Genomic DNA, 21,641 nt, shown 5'->3' with positions numbered 1-21,641 from the left:
ACGCAGATACAAGGAGAATGTGCAAACTCCACAGAATTGAACCTGTGTCCCTGGCACTGTGAGGCAGCAGTGCTGGCTGCTGTGCCACAGTGCCAGCTGCCCCCAAACATTGAAATTTAAAACATTGGCTCTATTCCCTCTCCGCAGATCCTGTCAGACCTGCTGAGATTTTCCGGCATTTTCTGTTTTGTTTCAGATTCCATCATCTATTTTGCCTTTATTTTAGGAAACCATTACAGTTTTGTTTTAGAGGATTTGATTCGTTCTTCTTGGTGAATAGCATACATAACTGGTTAGAGCTTACTTCTGAAATTATGACAGTTCTTAATTTCCATTCTTTGCATTTAATATGGTTAAATCGGTAATAAAAAAGCTTTGAATTTCATCTTACTCTACAATATACAACTTGAGTTCATTCGCAAATTTGGGCGGCACAGTGACAGTGGTTAGCACTGCTGCCTCACAGCTCCAAGGACCTGGGTTTGATTCCCAGCTCAGGTCACTTTGTGTGGAGTTGCACATTCTCCTTGTGTCTACATGGGTTTCCTCAGAGTACTCTGGTTTCCTCCCACAGTCCAAAGATGTGCAGGTTAGGTGGATTGGCCTTGCTAAATTGCCCCTTAGTGTCCTGGGATGTGTAAGTTAGAAGGATTAGCGAGGTAAATGCATTCGGTAGCAGGGATAAGGCCTAAGTGGAATTATTATTGGTTCTGATTTGATGGGCTGAATGGCCTCTTTCTGTAATGCAGGGACTCTATGAATCTCTGATGTCCATATCCTAACTCACAGTAATCCATCCTTTCATCACATCCGTGTTCACAATTTACATTGGCTCCTTGTGTAGCAAGCAATGCCTCAATTTTAAAGTTCTCATCCTAGCTTTCAAATTCTTCATTGCCAACTCTGTAACCCCATCCAGATCTCCTGTTACCATACTCCACAATTCTTGATTCTATGAATTGTGGCTGATTACATAAGCCCCACAGCACTATTTTAAAGAGCAGAGGAGTTATTTTATTCCCTAATATCCTGAACAATATTCATTTCTCAACCAACACCACACCACCAAATTATCTGATCATTATCAAATTGCTGTTTGTGGGAGCTTCTGTGCAGATTGCCTGCTACATTTCCTACATTGCATTAGTACTTCACTGGCTGAAATGTGCTTTGGGAGGCCCTGTGATCATGAAAGGCACAATATAATTGTAGATTTTGTAACATTTTTCCTAACTCCCACTCATCTTGGAGCCAACTTGATCCCAGGGCTACTTTTTTTTTTACCCCTGCCCCTGTCACTCAAGGAGGAGAATAACTAATTGGGTCTTATCATTAATGTACTCTGTACTTGCACCTTTCTTTTTGCTGATTCCTTTGAAATCTCTTGGAAATCAGTAAGTATGACAGTATATTGCTCAACTTATCTTTAAACCAAGTATTTTAACATGCTGAATTGTTTGATTAGATATCTATCCTTGTACCCATGTGTCACATAGGTGAGCAACATATAGTGAGAAGCATTGGCAGTGGGAGGTTCTGGAATTTAAACCAGCTCCACAATAATTTTATTAATATGATGTTGCATTTCAACTGACAATAAATTAATCTCATATAGCCTGATAGAAATGTAGAGAGTGATTCTCCCATTGCGACCCGCAAATTTTCTGGAGCGTCTGGTCGGGAGAATTACGTGTTGGCCATTTTGTGGGATTCACACATGCATTCTCGATGCATGTGTATCTCCCAGAGCCAGGGAACAGTCGCAGCTGGGACCATGCTGGAAACTGGTAGGAAGAGAGGTAAGTGATTTAAATCTGTTTTTAATGTATTATATGTATTTTACACATGACTATCGGGCCCGGCACGGAACTTGCTGAACCCGATAGCATCTTCCACCCTGCCAGTACAGTTTCACTCTGGCGGGGTTTCGAGTAACTCCCACATTTGCGGAACGAGTGGAAGACCCTACCGGAGTGAAGGGGGGAATTTGGGGACCCCAGGGGGTCGGGTGGTGGGGAGGTCGTGATGCCCCAGGGCATGGGCACCCTGGCAGAGCCAGCCTGTGACCCCTGGCACTGCCCACCAGAGATCAGGCAGTGTCAAGGGGGTGGGGCTTATTGTGGGCAGAGCCTAGGGATGATCGATGGGGTTGGGGGTCCTGCTGCCATTCTGTATGGGGATCGGTCTGGGCTGGAGAGAGGCCATCGATCGGGGTGGGCTGGGGGGTTGTTCTGCCGGGAGGGAGAGGGGGAGGGGCTGCCTCTCAGGGGAGGGGGGTCTGCCTCCCATCGGGCGGGTCTGACCCGGGGTGTGGTGTCAGCAGGGTGAGGGGGCTAGGAGGATCGCCACTGCTGAATGCAGGGTGGGGGGGTGGGGGGGGCGAGCGCCAGGGCAGGTGGGGGATTAGGGCTGGCCCGGGAACTGTTGTGGAGACCACAATCGGGCTGTGGGAAGGGACTAGGCTGGAGGAGCAGCACTGCGGGAATCCCGGACTGGCCAGCAAATGGGAAGACTGACAGATCGGGGCCACTGCACGTGCACAGAGTTCCGGAGCTGTCAGACTCTGGTGCAAATAGGCCCTGCCCCTCCTGGTTTCTTATTATATTCACAATTATGACCTCTGCAGTGCACAGAGTGAGGAGATTTGTGTCTGAAGTTGCACTGAGAAAACAGTCGTGATCTAGACCAGTTTTCTCACCAATTCAGCACTTTCTGGGGAATCGCCAGTAACCTTGTGGTTCTTGACAAATTCCTTTTTCTTGAAGGAATTTGATTATCGTTTATTTTTAAATGTTGAGGCACCATTACACATGTTAGGGGCAAAACCCAGTTAAAGAGGAAAAAAGTTAGAGGAAGTAATTGGAGTGGGGCAAATGAATGGAGGATATAGACAAGTTGGAGCAAAAATAGATGGTCAGAAAACAAAGGGATAGTGGCTCGCAGGTACAAAGTGTGTACTGAGGCATGAGGGCTAACATTTTGAAATAGATCCAGTGGTGATATGGACCTCATTGAGCAACTGCAAGTAAATATATTGTTGTTTAACTTGTTTCACTGTTGAAGTTTTATTAGAAATTGAAATTTGCGTGGGAGGTTTTTGTTTAGTAAACTGCTAATTTTTGCATCTTATTTTCTGTTAGGACAATTCTGGCATATAAGTGACTTGCATTTGGACCCTACATACCACTTGACAGAGGACCCTACCAAAGTTTGCTTTTCATCAATGGGGCGTCCAGCAAAGCATGCAGGACCTTTTGGAGACTATTTATGTGATTCACCATATAATCTTATCCAGTCTGCTTTAAAGTTTATGAAAGATGCTAAAGTTCAACCCTCGTTTGTGATATGGACTGGGTAAATATTGACATAATGTCGAACTGAACCAAATGAGTCTTATTGCCAAGTTCTAACAGCGTGTAAAACCTTTGACCGCATTTAAAGTGACATCTATTGTAGCACAAAGGCTGTGCTGCACTATTAGAAATGTCATCTTTTGGATAAGATGTTGAATTGAAACCCTGTGTGCCCTTTCAAAAAAGTGGATGTAAAATATTCAATTCGAAGACAAGCAGTGGAGCTGTCACCAAATCTTACCGAATACAAAGAACAAAGAACAAAGAAAATTACAACGCAGGAACTGGCCCTTCAGCCCTCCAAGCCTGCACTAACCATGCTGCCTGATTGAACTAAAGCCCCCTACAGTTCCAGGGACCATATCCCTCCATTCCCATCCTCTTCATGTATTTATCAAGAAGTCCCTTGTAAGTTCCAGGCATCCAGTGTAAAAAACTTGCCTCATATATCTCCTTTAAACCTTGCCCTCACGCTTAAACCTGTGCCCCTAGTAACTGACTCTTCCACTCTGGGAGAAACCTTCTGACTATCCACTCTGTTCATGCCCCTCATAATCTAGAAGATCTATCAGGTTGTCTGCCCCTCATCCTCCATCATTCCAGTGAGAATAAACAAAGTTTATCCAACCTCTCCTCATAACTACCTAATCCATAATGTGAAATAACCTACATGTTGCTGAAGATTTTCACCTTGCACTCATCAGGATAAACACAAAGAATGCCAAATTTTAAACTATCACAACAATTCATAATTCATAAACGGCTAAAAGAGTGCTGATTAGTTGGAAAATCAACTCTCCAGTTTGGCTAATGGGGAACTGGAAATAAGACGCCATAGTGAATAAAGGTTTAAACTCCAGTTTTGTTTTGAAAGAAAGCTCAACATTCACACACTGTTGCTTATTCTTGTTTTTAGTGTTATTTTCGTTAGATTTAGTGATCTGCTCTCCCTCAAGTCCTAAGCCACCCACCATATCTAAATTCCCCCACCCCTCACTCTGTTCAATGTCTACACCAGGACTGCAGTGCCAGTAAAGGCTACTCTTTTCACTGCTGCAGAGATGCTCTCAAGGTATCAGGACAGATCACTTGCCACCTGCACTCACTGACTTCTTATTGTTTCATTGGTTGTAAGGCATTTTGGATCATCCTGGCGCTGTGAAAGGGACTCTAGCATCAAGTTCTTCATCATGTTCTTAACCTATGCAGGAAGTAACCATAAGACAAAGGAGCGGAAGTAGGCCATTTGGCCCATCAAGGCTGCTCCACCATTCAATGGGATTATGACTGATCTGATGTGATAATTCTCAAATCCACTTTCCCGCTTTATTCCAATAACCCTTGATTTCCTTACTGGTTAAAAATCGATCTCGGCCTTGAACATACTTAACGACCCAGCCTCTACAGCCCTTTGCGGGAAAGAATTCCACAGATTCTGAGGCAGGAAATTCCTCCTCATCTGTTTTAAATTGATGACCCCCTTAGTCTGAGGTTATGTCCTCTGGTCCCAGACTGTCCTCCAAGATAAAACAATCTCTCAGCATTTACCCTGTCAAGCTCACTGAGAATCCAAAATGTCTCAATAAAGTCGCTTGTCATTTTTCTAAGCCCTACTGAGTACAAACCCAACCTACTCAACCTCTCCTCATAAGAAAATCTCTCCATACCCAGGATCAACCTTGTGAACTTTCTCTGGGTTGCCTCCAATGTCAGTGAATATCATTTAAACCGTTTAGTTGATCATTTATCTTTTTTTGCTGTGTGGGGTCTTTCTGTGCACTAATTGACTGCCTTGTATCCGTACATTCCAACAGTGCTGACTCTTAAAAATCACTTGGTTAGTTGTGAAATGCTTTAAAATGTATTGCGATCACAAAAAACACTGCATGACTGCACGTCTTCTCTCATAATTCTGAGAAAAATGCTGCAAGAAGTACCACAGGTCCAAGCAATTATATTGCAGGCCCTGTTGAGATTGAATGTGCATTGGAGAGTGGTGTCACCTTCAATAAGGGATCCAGTTTTAATCTAGGTAGGTACAAATTAATATTTATGGTAGAGAGAACTTTAGATTTTGTGATTAAAGTTGAATTTACTAAAAACATAAATTTTCTTTGGGTAACTTCACACCCACACTGTTTTTCCCTTTGGCGATTTGGAGGGGGTGGGGTGCTGTGGCTGGGAGGAGTGGAAGGATTCCTCAGCTGATTGTCAGACATTGAACCACACTGAGTACTCCTTCCCTGGCTAACAAATCCTGGTGTTGGACTCGTACCTGGAGCTTCTCATCCAAGTGTAGGGCGCTACCTGCTACACCACAAGAGAAAATAGAAACAACCAACATGGATTTTGGAAAGGAAGGTCTTGCTTGACAAACATGGAAATAATGAACTGGACTTTTAGAGAGCCTTTGGTGCAATACCACATAAAAAGAGTATTCAGGAAGAGCAAGTGGTATGGAATTTCAATACCGAAGATGGCAGCTCACCACTGTCTTTTCAATGACAATTAGGGATGGGCAATATATGATGACTTAGCTATTGTTGCCCACAGCCCATGAACAAATAAAAAGTGCAGGAATTAGAACGTTTATTAAAAATAGAAGGGCGGCAGAGTGGAATAGGTATTAAGGGCAATTTTACAAGAATTGGAAGTATGTAAACGGAAGTACTGTTGGATTCTGTTCTGGCACCAAAAATAAATGTCATCGTCTAGCAGTGAAGCTTTGTTTAAAAACATAGTAGGACTGCCATTGGAGTACTATTATTGGTCCCACTGATAGGCAATATGTTAAGGCAATCAGAAGGATCCAGAGCAGACTCACTAGCATGCTGCCTTGGATAATGAAATTCAGGCTGTTGGCAGGGAAGATTGTGGTGTAATTTGATAGGAATGTTTGAAAATTCTGAAGATCTGGGACAAAGTGCAGATAGAAATTAACCCTCTCCAGTAATTAAAGATATTTTAATATAGTTAGCATGTTTGTAACAGCAAAGGCAAGAGTTAGATAGAGGACAGGAGCATTATTTTCATGAATACCATGAGCGTGGTACTGGAATTGGAGGTTTAAGCAGAAACCATGTCAACATTTAAAATAGATCAGTGGTTGAAAGAACATGGTTTAAGACTGTTCTTGTGGAGGATAACCAACATGTACTAGTTTGGCTGAATGGTCCTGTTGAAATTTTATGGATCTTTACCTTTAAAGTCTACTAGTTGATCACCCATGGCATTACTCATCCAAAGCTGATATCAAATGCAGTGTTCAGCTCAAGAGTGGGTGGCAAATTGAACCCAGGTGAAAGGGTGATAACAGCAAAGAAATTATCTTGTCGGATAATTGAATGAAATTTGATGAATTATTCAGATGGTCATATTTTCCTCTTCATGGGTAGGAGGAAAATTTTGCCAACTTGATTTTTCCTCATTGGATGTTACAATTTAACGGAGGCGGAAGACATGGGTGAGGGAGAGATGCTCAGCCAGGCTTAATGATCACTGAGTCTGATTTGACCCATAGCTGATGTTGCTGTAGGGGTGAAGTGGGAGAAGAGCATAGGATTCTGTGGACCATTCTACTGTTCAGATGGATAAGACGGTTTCCACTGATGGAAGGTCACCCTTCCCAGCTCAACAAAATGATTCTTTGTTTGGAATTGAACACACTAGAGATGGCTTCTTAAATACTAGGGCACAATATATATTAAAGCCAAACCATTCATTTGGAAGAGAGCAAAGCAGGAGGTTGGAGGGGAAAGGCCAATAATGTCAGGAGCAGAATCTAATCATGTTACATGTAGGAGTGGTGGCATTAAGAGAATTGGCAGTCAGCAAAAACAAAGTTGATCAATGAGCTGTCCATATGACAAAAATAGAATCAAATATATATAGTAACCTTCTTAGACTTTGCACACGTTAAAGAATGCCTTGCATTTTGCTGACTGAAAATAATGATGGCCTTTCCCACAATATATCACAACCCAGTGGATGGACTCTACAACTGTGGGCATGCTAAAAACACTTGTTTTACCAAACTGCTATGGATTCCCTCACTGTGTAAATCCTCAGTAAAAACATAGCTATTCGAATAACGTTCAAAAAATAAATGGACTTGCAATTTTTGATTTTCGTTCGATTTGATTTATTATTGTCACATGTATTAGTGTACAATGGCATGTATTGTTTCTTGCACACTATACAGACAAAGCAATACCATTCATAAAGAAAGAAAGGAGAGGGTGCAGAATGTAGTGTTACAGTCATAGCTAGGGTGCAGAGAAAGATTAACTTTATATAAGGTATAAAGTTTAAAAGTTTGATGGCAACAGGGAAAAAGTTGTTCGTGAGTCAATTGGTTCATGACCTCAGAATTTTGTATCTTTTTCCCCGATAGGAAAAGGTGGAAAAGAGTATGTCTGGGATACTTGGGGTCCTTGGTTATGCTGGCATAATCAAGGATCCCATGGCATATCCTGATGTTGTAGGATGCTACTTATATAGTACCCTACAACATCAGGATACCCTGGTACTATAATAACCGTTATAATGAAAGAAATGTGGCAATCAATCTGTGCACAGCAAGGTTCCACACTCCAAATAAGATAATGACCAGATTTAGTGATGTTGATTGAGGGATAAACATTGGTCAGACCACCAAGAGTAACTTCCCTTCTCTTCATTGATGCACATCATGTGACCTATTATGTTCATTAGCAAGTGAAGTCGGAGTGCCTGTTTACCATCTCTTCTCAAAGCTGACATCTTCAGCAGTGCAGGCTCATTTGACACTCCACTGAAGTTGTTAGCTGGTCAAGTCTTTCCAGTGATACTGGAACCCAAGACCATCTGATAAAGGGTCAGGAGTGGGAGTGGTACCATTGAGACAAAACTGAATTTACTTTGCAGGAGGAGCAGTTAATTACTTTGGAAAATAAACTCCACCATTTAACATTGGAAGTGCCTGAATTTATGAGACATTTTGGAATGGAATATTCTGACCCACTCGGTATTTTCAATATATTACAAATCAACCCTATAAATATCTAAGGATAAGAATATAACATTTTAACCCTTGTTGTAGATGGTTATCAAAATATTGAGTACTGTGAGTCCTGCGACCATTCACATTATTATTGCTTTTGATTTCTGTTTGTGATTGTAGAGATAGTCCTCCCCATGTACCAGTTCCAAAGCTTTCTACAAAAGCTGTGATTGACATTCTCCGTAATATGACGCAAACTATCCAGGAATACTTCAGAGATCTACAGGTTTTTCCTACATTGGGAAACCATGACTATTGGCCACAGGTAGTAACTTGGTTTGCCTTTGGATTGTAAGAAACATAGCAGAATATATAGGATAACATAATACTTAGCAAAACAAATAACAGCTACTTGATGTGCATTTATGTACTTGTATTTATATTCACAAGAGAGAAATTCTACAAGCTCTAGAAGCTATATAGTCTAAAAATAAATGTATAATCTTGACCAGCTTCACCAGATGTTTAAATTTTTTGGTGCTGTTTAAAAAGAATCTGTCAGATCCATGGAATGGAAAATAATGGAAAATAATGTCTATGTTTGATTTATTTTTAATACCAAACAACAAAATTCACAACTGAGATTACTGAGCAAGTCATTTTGAATTCATCATTACCAGTTTTAAAGGACGATAATTACACATTTGTTGTAAAAATCAAAAAGAATAAAAATTAACATGTTTTTGAAAAAAAAACAAGAAGCCAAATATAGCAAGTATTCCAACTTCTCTCCCAACAAGTATTGCTCAATATTGTTAATATTGGAGGGTAAAGCTTCTAGTGAAAACCTTAGACCAACAGTGTAAATGAAGAAATTGGTCAGCGAGGTCAGTGTGCCTGATTCACCGTGTTTCCAGTTTTCTGGCAATTGAAATGAACTACTAAAACAAAATCACAAGTGCTACAAAGTCTGTTTTAGAAGGGCTGCAAGGAAAAGTCTGGGAACTACAGGCCTAACTTCTGTAGTGGGTAAATTTTTAAAAGGTATCCTGAGAGACAGAAAATACAGGCATTTAGAGAGACAAGGACTGATTAGAGACATGGCTTTGTGAGTGAAAAATCATGTCTCACAAATTTTATTGAGTTTTTTGAAAGGATAACCAAGAAGGTAGATGAGGGCTGTGCAGTCAGACGTTGCCTACATGGACTTTAGCAAGACCTTTGACAGGTACTACATGATAATTTGTTGTATAGGGATAAATCTCACGGGATCCAGGGTGAGGTAACCAATTGGATACAAAAAAACTGGAGTCCTATGACCAGCAGTTTGTCTCAGGAATCAATGCTGGGTCCACTGTTATTTGTCATTTATATTAATGATTTGGATGAGGCATGGTTAATAAGCTTGGAGATTACACCAAGATTTGCAGCATAATGGGCAGTAAAGATAGTTATTTATGATTGCAACAGGATCTTGATCAATTGGGCCAGTGAGCTGGTGAATGGCAGATGGAGTTTAATTTAGATAAATGTGTGGTGATGCATTTTGGTAGAGCGAACAAAGACAGGACTTACTCAGTTAATGGTAGGGCACTGGGGAGAGTTATAAAACAAAGAGATCTAGGTTCATAGCTCCTTGAAAGTGGAGCCATAGGTAGACAGGATGGTGAAGAAGGCATTTGGCATGCTTGGTTTCATTGGTCAGAACACTGAATAGAAGAGTTGGGACGTTTTGTTAAAGTTGTACAAGACATTGGTAAGGCCACACTTGGAATACTTTGTACAGCGCTGGTCGCCCTATTATAGAAAGGATATTATTAACTAGAGAGAGTGCAGAAAAGATTTACTAGGATGCTACCGGGACTTGATGGTTTGAGTTATAAGGAGCGCCTTGATAGACTGAGACTTTTTTCCCTGAAATGTAGGAGGGTTGGGGTGACCTCACAGAGGTCTATAAAATAATGAGGGGAATAGATAAGATAGATAACATATTTGCCCAAAGGTAAGGGAGTCCAAAACTAGAGGGCATAGGTTTAATGTGAGATAGGTGTGATACAAAAGGGTCTAGAGGGGCTGTTTTGTTCACACAGAGGGTGGTGTGTGTCTAGAACAAACTGCCAGAGGTAGTAGTGGAGGCAAGTACAATTTTGTCTTTTAAAAAGCATTTACATGGGTAAGGTGGATATCGAGGGATATGGGCCAAATACGGGCAATTGGTACTAGCTTAGTGGTTAAAAAGAAAGGGTGGCATGGACAAGTTGGGCTGAAGGGCCTGTTTCCATGCTGTAGACATCTATGACTCTACGTCAGGCACTAGCCTCCAATTTTGAATATTCACTTTACATCTCTCTCATTCTTTGCAATTTGTTTGGAGTTTGAGGATTCAGCCACATTTTTGGTTAAAGTTGAGGGAACTTTCTGTTATTTTCAGTGTATTACACGTGAGCTGATTATGGTTGATGCTAAAACTGGAGCTTTGAAACAGAGGTGTCTTCCATTCCTTGATTCTATCATCCCTAGAGTAGATAAGCAGGACAGTCAACTGATAAGAACAATTGATTTTTTAGAGTGTCAGAATTCCGCTTGTGATTATTGGTTTGAATCACAATACCATTGTTTCCCCTGATGGATAATTGACTTGAAGATCCCATTCTTGCTTGCTCCAAAAATGAAATTCAAAATCCAATTGAATCAATTAATGGTCCCCACAAGAGAGATAAACAAGATCCAAGTTGACAGGATAAGGCATTGCATTCCATTTTGGACTTGATCTGGAGCTGGATTTAAGCCAAAAGGCTGAGAAGATGGTGACTCTCTAATCACAGACCATCCTTGAAGATTCCTCCAGCACAGACAGTAAGTGCCAGGTTTAAGTAATTTATGCTTCAGTGAGTAATCCTGGCTTGTCCTAATTGGAAGAGGGGTTGGAATGATATAGTTGACATAGACAAACAGGTTGTGATAAATACTATTTGGAGTTTCCTCCCTTGATTTCCATTCTGTGACTCCTGCTGAAAACACAGATGTCTGAATAATTTTTGAAAATAGGCTTGACTGTGATGATGTCCACATAACTCATGAAGAATACCTTCTAAAGTCACCTATATTTACTTTCTTCTTCAAAATGTCTTGCCAAAAATATATCCCAGCAAAGGTAGCATTTTCAGCAGAAGAGCTGAGGAATAGAAGAGGAAATAAAATAAAAACCCCAATACATTCAAAGTACTGCTTGATATAGTTTTCTTTTAAAAAAAGATAAATGTGTTTGTGTTTTCCTTCTTTTGCTAGGACCAGCTTCCTGTTAATGCAAGTGATGTCTACAATGCAGCAGCTGACATGTGGGAACAATGGTTGACGGATGATGCACGTAGGACCTTGCAAAAAGGTTAAAATTTGATCCTTGTTGCTTGGATTATAGTTTTAGATGAAAGGGGAAATCACATTTAACTGTAAAATGCCATTTAAAAATGCTTTTTGAAGTCAACAGTGTGTATTTTCTTCTACAAAGTGTCTTGCCAAAGGTGACTTGATCATACCCTCAGTAGCCTTGACAGGGCGGATATGGAGAGGATATTTACTCTTCTGGGACATCTAGTCAGAGGCCACTGTTTCAAAACAAAGGGTCACCTATTTCAGGCAGAGATGAGGAGAATTATTTCATTGTGAGGATCATAAGTCTTCAAAATTCTCTTCCTCAAAAGGGGGTGGAGGCAAAGTTCTTGAATATTTTTAAGGCAGCGGTAAATCGAATCTCGAAAAACAAGTGAGTGAAAAGTTATCAAGTGTGGGCAGGAACATGGAAATGATGTTGAAATCAGATCAACCATTAATCTTATTGAATGTCAGAACAGGCTCGAAGGGCTGAATGGCCTACTCCTGCTCCTAATTTGTCTGTATCCTTGAAGAAGCAACTAAGTAAAGTGACATAGAGTCATTATGATACAGACAATGGAATTTTCCTATCCTGTCCACCACGGGTGTTGTGGGCAGGACAGAAGATCTAGTGGACCATGTAAAGATCCATTTACCTTGGGCAGGAATTTCCAGCCTTAGGGCAAGCGCGGCTGAAAAAACCCACCCAGAAGTAGGCAATCAAATGCATGGATTTCATGCAATTCCCTGTACAACAATCCAGTCAGTACCATTCTGCTGCTCTTCCCCTGTAGCCCTGAAAGGTTACTTCCCCCAAGTGCCCATCCAAATAGCAGTAAGTTCCAGCTCATTGTCACTTGCTGTGTAATATATTTCTTCCTTACTGTGGAGCTAATTTGTCTAATGGTACTAGAATGAATGTGAGTTCTTGTTAGCAATAAGAAGCTGTGAGTGAAATGGTGGATAGTTGGTCATTAGGAGATATGCAAGGGCTAGTTTTGGGGTGACTCTCCCTCTCTGTACAAAGAATGTTTCAAAGATTAGATGAGAATGGAAACTCATGAGGCTTTAAATGTGCTAATTCATCTCTCTGCTTTATTATATACACGCTCAAAACCCACTCTGATGCTCCTGCGCTAAGTACAATTTCAGAATTCCCTCTCATTCTGTTAACATGGGTATGTATGAGATGAAGTTATCATGGGGAAAATTGAAGGTTTGGATCAGTTTTTCACATATTTTAACTGGATATTGCGTGCAACATCTACTTAGTCTTGAGATTGACTAAATATTTGGCCAGCAGTTCAGTTACAGACTTCAATGATTTTTTTTGTAAGTTCTTGATGCAGTAGAGACTGTCAGAGGTGAATCCACAATTATAACACAAAAAGATTGGTCTAATAAAAGACCTAACCTGAAATTCTTCTTGCATTGTGAGACTGGATTATTCTTCCTTCAGTTATTCTGAGAGAAGGAAAAGCAGGAAGTGTTCCTGAGCGTCAGCTGAACAGTTGATCACTGATTTGGGAGCCTCACATGGCTGGCAATTTTCGCCTAGTGTGATTCACATGGGAGCATTTTTCAGCTTTAAACTAATTAAATCCCACCAAGGTAGTGTTGCCAGTGCCAGCAGGAAATGTACTGAATTTCCCACGGGTGGCAGCATCTGGATTTAATTTGGGAGAATCAGGCTGTTGACTTGACCCTACAGTGCAGAAGAAGGCCATTCAGTCCATCAAGTCTACACCAACCACCATCTCACTCAGGCTCTATTCCTGTAAATTCATGACTCTGGGGTTAATTTAGTATGACCAATCCACCTAACCCACATATCTTTTAGAAACAGTGTCGAAGAAGTGAAGTGGAAATATTTCAGAATTAATTGTATCTTTATGTAATCTTCCTTCCAATTCCTCCAGTTTGTTTCCTAGTGCACAATAGTTCTCCATTCTGAATTAATTTAATCAAAATCAGAATGATAGTATTCTACCCTACCATTTTTATGTTGTGTTCAAAGTCAAGCCGTAGTGAAGTTTCTTTCTATTAGAAACAGTCTTGCTATTAAAATCAATAAGGAGTGGTATGGTGACACAATAATTAGCACAGCTGCCTCACAGTGCCAGAGACCTGGGTTCAATTCTGACCTCGGATGACTGTCTGTGTGGAGTTTGCGCATTGTCTATGAGGGTTTCCTCCGGGCACTCTAGTTTCCTCCCACAGTCCAAAGGTGTGTGAGTTAGATTGATTGGCTGTGCTAAATTGCCCTTTAGTGTCAGGGGGATTAGGAAGATAAATATGTGGGGTTATAGGGATGTGACGTGGGTGGGATTGTTGTCAGTGCAGGCTGAATGGGCCAAATGGTCTCCTTCTGCACAGTAGATTCTATGAGTAGCACCCTTTGTAAATCCATTTAGTTTTCTGGAGTTTTTTGTTAACTAAGTTACTTTGTTACATTCCTGAGTTTGCTTTCTTCTTTCTATAGGTGGATTCTACACCCAAGTCTTTAATTGTGACATTACCCAGCAAAGTCTCAGGATAATCAGCTTAAACACAAACTTGTACTATAGTCCCAATGCAGTGACTGAGGGAATCCCAGACCCTGCAGGGCAGTTTGTCTGGCTTGAAGATACATTGAAGAAAGCTCAGCAAAACAAAGAGAAGGTAAATCTGTTTAACAATCTTTCAAAAAAGATATGAATTTAAACTAGTAGGAGCAGATTTTATTAATATTAATTTATTAATATTAATAAAATTGACTTAATTTATTAACACTTCCTTACAGCATTGGAGGTTCTGCCTTTCAGATGAGACTTTAAGTGAGATCCTATCTATTTGTTGAGATTAATGTAAATGACTTTAATCATAAGATCAGTGACTGAAACTTCCTAGCCATTCATGCCAGCAGGATATTCTGCAGCGACGAAGAATTCATTCAGTGGAAAACCCCACTGACAACAGCAGGACTGAAAGATCCTACTGCTGACCAATGACAGGCTGCCTCTCGCCTCTCGCAAAAATAGAATCCTTACAGTGCAGAAGAAGGCCATTCGGCCCATTGAGTCTGCACCAACCACAATCCCATCCAGGCCCTATTCCCATAACTCCCACATATTAACCCTAATAATCCCCTGATATTAAGGGGCAATTTAGCATGGCCAATCAACCTAACCCGCATGCATATCTTTGGACTGTGGGAGGAAACTGGAGCATCGGGAGCAAACCCACACAGATATGGGGAGAATATGCAAACTCTGCATAGATAGTGACCTGAGGCCAGAAATGAATCCAGGTCTCTGGTGCTGTGAGGCAGAAGTGCTAACCACTGTGCCACCATGTAGCGGATTACATGGTAAATCTGACTGAGTATCAACACTTCAAATCCGTTATTTATACGCTACTTTGGAATGGCCTGAGGACACAATAAGATACACAAATATGAGATTTGTTAGCACGTTAGAAATCACAAATTAAGCTTATAACAGTATTTTTTTTACATTTGGATGTGTCCACATGCTGCTGATTTAGTGGGAAAATAAAGCCAGTATATATTTTTCTAAAAAAGCTTTACAGCTGGGGAGTCTACATGATTTCCCCTATTGTGTCTATAAGACATGGCCTTCATGTGTGAGCTTCCATTCATTTCTTTTGCCCTAGGAATGAGTCACAACACAAGATGTTCCACAGCATGAGAGAAATAAACTTTCCAAAAACACTGCATTCCTATATTTTGTTTTGTAAATTCCACAATTTCTTCCAGGGTTTTTGTTTCTTTTAAATCAAATATACTGAATAATGCCTTTTTTTAAATATCAGTAATGGAATGTGGGAAACTTGTAATATTTGTGAAGTATATTAAAGATTACAATTCACTAACACCTTACAGGCTAAATAGATACTTTCCTTGAAAATGTGAAGGCAGACAAAAACAAAAATGCAATCACTGGCACTGAATAAAAACTGAATTGCTGGATAGAATGTTGATTTCACATCATCAACAGCAAGTGGTTACTGCAGAATGGATGGCATTATGACACAGTCGTTAGCACTGCTGCCTCATAGCACCAGGGTCCTAGGTTCAATTCCTGGTTGGGTTACTGTCTGTGTGGAATCTGCCTGTTTTCCCTGTGTCTGTGTGGGTTTCCGCTGGCTGCTCTGGTTTCCTCCCACAGTCTGAAAAATGTGTTGGTTAGATGCATTAGCCATGCTGAATTCCCACTCAGTGTACCTGAACAGGTGCTGGAGTGTGGTGACTAGGGGATTTTCTCAGTAACTTAATTGCAGTGTTAATGTAAGCTACTTGTGAATAATAAATAAACTTCTAAAAAAATTATATTTGCAAACTGTTTGCAACCTTCGTGTAATGTTCACCCCAAATTTATTTTTCACCTACTTGTCATCACTGTTACTAGGACTGTTTATTATTGCCCTAATTCACCGTCTCAGCTCAACTGCTGCTCAATCCCTCATTCATATCTTTGTTAGCTATATAGCTTCTTTCCCCCATTGTACACATCTCCTCCAGTGCACACACCTCCCCCAACGCACACACCACTCCAACTGCACACATCACTCCTAGTGCACATATTTCCCGCAATGCACACACCTCCCCCACTGCACACACTTCCCCCAATGCACACAGATCCCCGCTGCATACAGCTCCCCACTGCATACTCCACTTCCATGCACACACTACTCCCTCTCACACACTTCCATCAATGCACACACCTCCCCCATACACACACACCGCTCCCATTGCACACACCTCCCCCATTGCACACGCCTTCCCCCAGTTTGATTTGATTTGATTTATTATTGTGGTGTGTATTGGGATACAGTGAAAGTATTGGGGGTGGTTCTCCCAGCCCGCTGCGCTGCTCTCGTAAGCTGGGAGACATCATCTGAGGCTGTTAAGCAGGCTCCCCACTGAGCGCCACGTCCTTCGCATGTCTCCAGTTCCATGATCTTTAGAGTAATCTGCTCCTCACAGGAAATCAGCATGGAGCTGATTAAAACATTTAAGTTGCCATTTCAATGTTATTAGAGGACCCGGGACTGAAATCTCCAGGCCCACGAATAGTTTCCCCCACCCCACCTCCCTCCACCCCGCCTCTGGCCAGGAGTGGTTCTCTCCAGTGGAGTTTGCAACTGCTGCCCACTAATGGGGAACAGGTGGCCAACCCTGCTGCAGGAAGGAGAGGCAATGGAGGCCCCCCCAAGAGATCGGTGGTAAGTGGGCGCCCCTTGGGCAGTGCCAGCCTGGCAGTACCCAAGGTGCAATAGGCCAGCCCCCTGATTTTCAGAGTGAATCGCACTAGGGCACTGTGCAGTGCTCAGGGTGTGGGAGGTTCATTTTGAAGATCACGGTAAAAAATCGGCAGGACGTGCTCCAGTTTTCATACGATTTCAGCACTCAGAATTTTTTTGGGAGAATCGCGCTCACTGTTTCTTGCACACAATACAGACCATTCATAGAGTACATAGGGTAGTAGTAAAGGAAAGAGTGTAGTATATAGTGTTACAGTCACATTTAGGTGTAGAGAAAGATCAACTTAATGTAAGGTGGATCCATTCAAAAGTCTGATGACAGCAGGGAAGCAGCTGTTCTTAAGTCAGTGTACACAGCTCCCCCCATGCGCATATACCCCCTATGCATACCCTCCATATGCACCCCACCCATGCATGCCACTGCCCCATGCGCACCTCCACTCATGTGCACCTTCCTCCCATGTGTTCCTTCCCCTGTTACACACCTCCCCTCTCCCCTGCACACACAATATAGAGGGCTGAGTGTTGCAAAGAGAGGCAACCACTGGGTAAATCTGGAAGATGGGGACTGTTTTCACACTCCTGGTTTTTCTTGGAATATGTTTCTCAGCTTTGTACCAGGGAGCGGACCTTAAAAAAACCTAAACACTTGCATGTTCTCGGTAATCAGCCCAGCCATCTGACTGACAGCTTCCAGTGGAACTGTCACAGTGAACTCCTCTGTATCCCATTCAGGGGCTCCACAGTGCCTGGATTCGAATGTCACAGGGCTCCTCATCAGTTGTGGTGCCATTGGAGTCCTCAGTAGCGGCAAAGCTCTTGCTACAGTGAGCACAAGGTCCAGGTCTATTTGTCATTGTGAGCTGTTTATGCCTTTTCTTGCAGATTCCACTGAAGTTAAAGCTGGATATTGGGAGAACTTCTACTTGAATCTCAGGCTATCGTAAATAAAAGAAACTGTTTATCTAATGAAAACCTCTGCCAATTTGACATATGTATTAAGAAAATATTGGACTTCATTTATATTACAATTTTCAACTAAATCATACAAATCAAATCAAATGTTAGCTTCTCTTTGTTGTAGGGTGGGAGAGAATTGGGGAGTAGAAATATTTTAAAGCTACAATTCATTAATGCCTTGATTTGTAAGAGGTAAGGAGAGTTGGGTGACAACTTTTAGAAAAGATATTATGCCAAATGGGATTCGATTTCTTATAAATTAATGCATTTTCTTCTAGGTATATCTCATAGCACATGTTCCTCCGGGCTACTTGCCAGATTCATTGAGCACCACTGCAATAAGAGAGAAAGACAATGAGAGGCTGGTCCAAATTTTTCACAAATACAGTGGTATCATCGTTGGGCAGTTTTTTGGCCACACGCACAAGGACAGCATCATGGTCCTTCTGGATAATCAAGGTAATAGACTCTAGTTCCTTTTCCCTGTTGCTGCCAATTTCCTTCCAGTTCCATTCATCTTCTCGAAGGGAAGCATAAATTCCTTGCTGGAATATAGTTCTGAGGATGCGATTGATTCTCTCTCAACTTGTTCATGTGCCTACTCATATATGAGTCCAGAAAATGGATAATCAGGTTGTGGGAGAATAGATTTGTGTTCAGTCATATTGCATGTGGCATCAACAAACTTCACTCGAAGGTTTATGAAATTAGGAATCAAGAGCAAAATTTTCAAAGTTTCAGCCCAGTTCAATGTTAAAGCAATAGTGTGTTGGTGCCCAAATGGGGGCTTTGCTGTGGCTCTTCAACCGGATCACAGTATTGACATCTCACTTCTGAGTTCCTTGGTTCAGCAGAAAGGATGCTCGAGCTGTCAAAGATAGGATTCCTGATTCTCGAGACCCGGCAGAGTTCAGGAAGATTGAATTGTGCATGGGGCTTTGAGGTTTAGCAACCACAGCAATGGAGAGGAGGTCTGGGAAGTTTGTCTGACTCCTGCTGTGAGATCTGAGGGACCATAATGAAGTGAACTTGACCAAAAAAAGCCAGGAGGATGAGGAGAGTCTACAGAAAGTGCACCATGAGGATCCAGAACCTCAGGAAAGTGAGAACGTTGAATAGCGTGGCATTTTCCGGTGCAGGGCCTCACATTTCAGCATTCCCAACATTTTCACAGCACAGAACAGCATGCTGTACAGCGCCACTAATTCTTCGCTCTTGCCCGACATCTCCTCACATCTTCATCTGCACAGCCAACACTCACATTCACTATCATTCTCTCTCACCCATATGGCACCTACAGCATCAAAAAATGTCCTAACTTTCAATCCAAACCAGCCATCTCGAACAGCTGTGATCCTTTGCTATCTCTCCTTGAGGTAGAATGGAGAAGCCTAGTTCAGGAGAGACAAACACTCTGTGCTGTTGCAGGGAGTGACCTCCCAGTGATGGCCACTGGCAAACCTGCCTACTGGAAAGAGGTCTTATCCCAGCAGGTTGCAGATGCCAGCAGCAACCTGCCATGAAAACCTGAGTCTCCTGAAGCACTGCTGTTCAGATAGATCAAGAGAACTGATCGTTTGCTTCACTGAGTACTAACATTTGTTCTCCCATTAACACATTTTGCTATCTTACTTTTATGCCACTATCAGAGCCTTCTATACCTCATCACACTGTCATTAACACTTCCGCTATATCGTGCCTGCCACATTTTTATTGCAGTCCCTCCTAGCTCCCATCTATAACTGCCCTTCTGCCTTTCTTCAGCTGCATCATCACATTTCTCCCTTTCTCTAACTCTGAAAAAGAGTTAAAGTGACTCGAAATGCTTCACTCTGTTTCACTCCTCAAAATGCTTGAAATCTGCTGAGTTTTTACAACATTTTCTGTTTTCACTCTGCTGGTAGTTTTTGTTTTAGGGGCCTCACCTCCTTGGAGCCACATTTGTGTCTCCATGCTACCTGCACCTTCCCTGGCAGTTCATAAAGACTGAGAAGAGAGTATTGGTGAAAACACATCATCACTGGATTTCACGTTTGAGAGGTAGCATTTGTCAATGTGCAGAGGACACAGTGCATCCTATATTACAATCAAATAATGCAAGTTAAATGTGTCTCACAATACCCATGCCTGATTTCAAGTGCAGGTTCCAATTTAATCCCCATATTGATTTAGACCTCTTTAAGTGTACTGATAATTCCAGGAATATATTTCAGAAGTGTAAGTATTAATGTTGCAACATTTTGGAAAGATTAAGTTATTTTATTTCATATTCTATGTTCTTCACCAGGGAATCCTATCAACTCTTTGTTTGTTGCACCAGCTGTGACTCCACAAAGAAGATCTTTAACTGGTGTAACCAATAACCCAGGAATACGCTTGTTCAAGTATGACACAAATGACTACAGGTTGTTGGTAAGTGTCTTTTAGACACAAGAACTTGGACAAAAAGTGAGGCAGTGCTTCTGTTTAGGCCATAATCTGCAAGTTCTTCTTCAAATGTGCATTATACAGAATTGGTAGGGTCGGGCTTCAAATTTGTGCTGGAATGAATTTGTTTAAATGTAATTGTAACGTGTTCCATAAGCCAGAACAATTGGGCAGAGTAACATGACGTAATTGCTTCTTGTTTTTTCCTTTAAGTAGTGTCTCAAGTTCAGCCCCTGTGACTGTACAATCACTGAAAAAGACAAGAGCAAAACGTACTGACCCATTTAATAGATTCATTGCTACACAGTAGTAGATCCCTTGATAAATTCATTTTTGAATTGGAAAGCTTTTCGGACATGCCTTAGCAGCTAAGATAATGATGCAATCTAAAGAGCTGTCCCAAACTAGTGATGAGTGGAGTGCCGCAGGGATCAGTGCTGGGGCCTCAGCAATTTACCATTTATATAGATGATCTGGAGGAGGGGGCTGAGTGTAGGGTGACGAAATTTGCTGATGACACAAAGATGAGTGGAAAAGCAAATTGCGCAGAGGGTGTGGAAAGTCTGCAGAGGGATCTGGATAGGCTGAACGAGTGGGCGAGGACCTGGCAGTTGGAGTACAATGTTAGCAAGTGTGAGGTTATCCACTTAGGCAGCAATAATAGTAGGAGGGATTACTATTTAAAGGGTGAAAAACTGCAGCATGCTACGGTGCAGAGGGACCTGGGGGTCCTTGTGCATGAGTCGCAAAAACCCAGTCTGCAGGTGCAGCAGGTGATCAAGAAGGCGAATGGGATGCTGGCCTTTATAGCGAGGGGGATTGAATATAAAAGCAGGGCGGTCTTGCTGCAACTATACAGGGCACTGGTGAGGCCGCAGCTGGAGTACTGTGTGCAGTTTTGGTCACCGCACTTGGGCAAGGATATTTTGGCCTTGGAGAGAGTGCAGAGGAGGTTCACTAGGCTGATACCGGAGATGAGGGGGTTGGACTATGAAGAGACACTAAATAGACTGGGTCTGTACTTGCTGGAGTTTAGAAGGATGAGGGAGGATCTTATAGAGACGTATAAGATAATGAAAGGGATGGATAGGGTAGAGGTAGAGAGATTCTTCCCGTTTAGAAAGGATAGCAGGACTAGAGGGCACAGCCTCAAGATAAGAGAGGGAGCAGTTTAGATCAGAGTTGAGGAGGAACTTCTTCACTCAAAGGGTGGTGAATCTCTGGAATTCTCTGCCCGTTGAAGTGGTGGAGGCTACCTCGCTAAATATATTTAAGTCACAGGC

The 21,641-nt window shown here is 41.8% G+C and overlaps 1 protein-coding gene across 2 annotated transcripts in view; it reads left to right on the top strand.

Moving 5' to 3' along the window:
• smpdl3a (sphingomyelin phosphodiesterase acid like 3A) overlaps positions 1–21,641 on the top strand; it is a 38,020-nt gene that overhangs the window by 10,313 nt on the left and 6,066 nt on the right. The window contains exons 2-7 of one of the 2 annotated variants that reach the window (XM_080192522.1): positions 3,141–3,354; positions 8,515–8,659; positions 11,623–11,719; positions 14,189–14,367; positions 18,210–18,390; positions 20,219–20,343. In XM_080192522.1, coding sequence (XP_080048648.1) covers positions 3,141–3,354; positions 8,515–8,659; positions 11,623–11,719; positions 14,189–14,367; positions 18,210–18,390; positions 20,219–20,343 — 941 coding nt within the window. The remainder of the gene's footprint in view (positions 1–3,140; positions 3,355–8,514; positions 8,660–11,622; positions 11,720–14,188; positions 14,368–18,209; positions 18,391–20,218; positions 20,344–21,641) is intronic. The other variant, XM_080192524.1, reaches the window with a different exon arrangement.

This window comes from Carcharhinus amblyrhynchos, chromosome 7 (assembly GCF_965287045.1).
Source record: "Carcharhinus amblyrhynchos chromosome 7, sCarAmb.v2.hapA, whole genome shotgun sequence".
In the NCBI taxonomy this organism is placed as follows: Eukaryota; Metazoa; Chordata; class Chondrichthyes; order Carcharhiniformes; family Carcharhinidae; genus Carcharhinus; species Carcharhinus amblyrhynchos.
The sequence above is the reverse complement of the archived record's forward strand: the minus strand, read 5'-3'. Positions and strand labels throughout refer to the sequence as shown.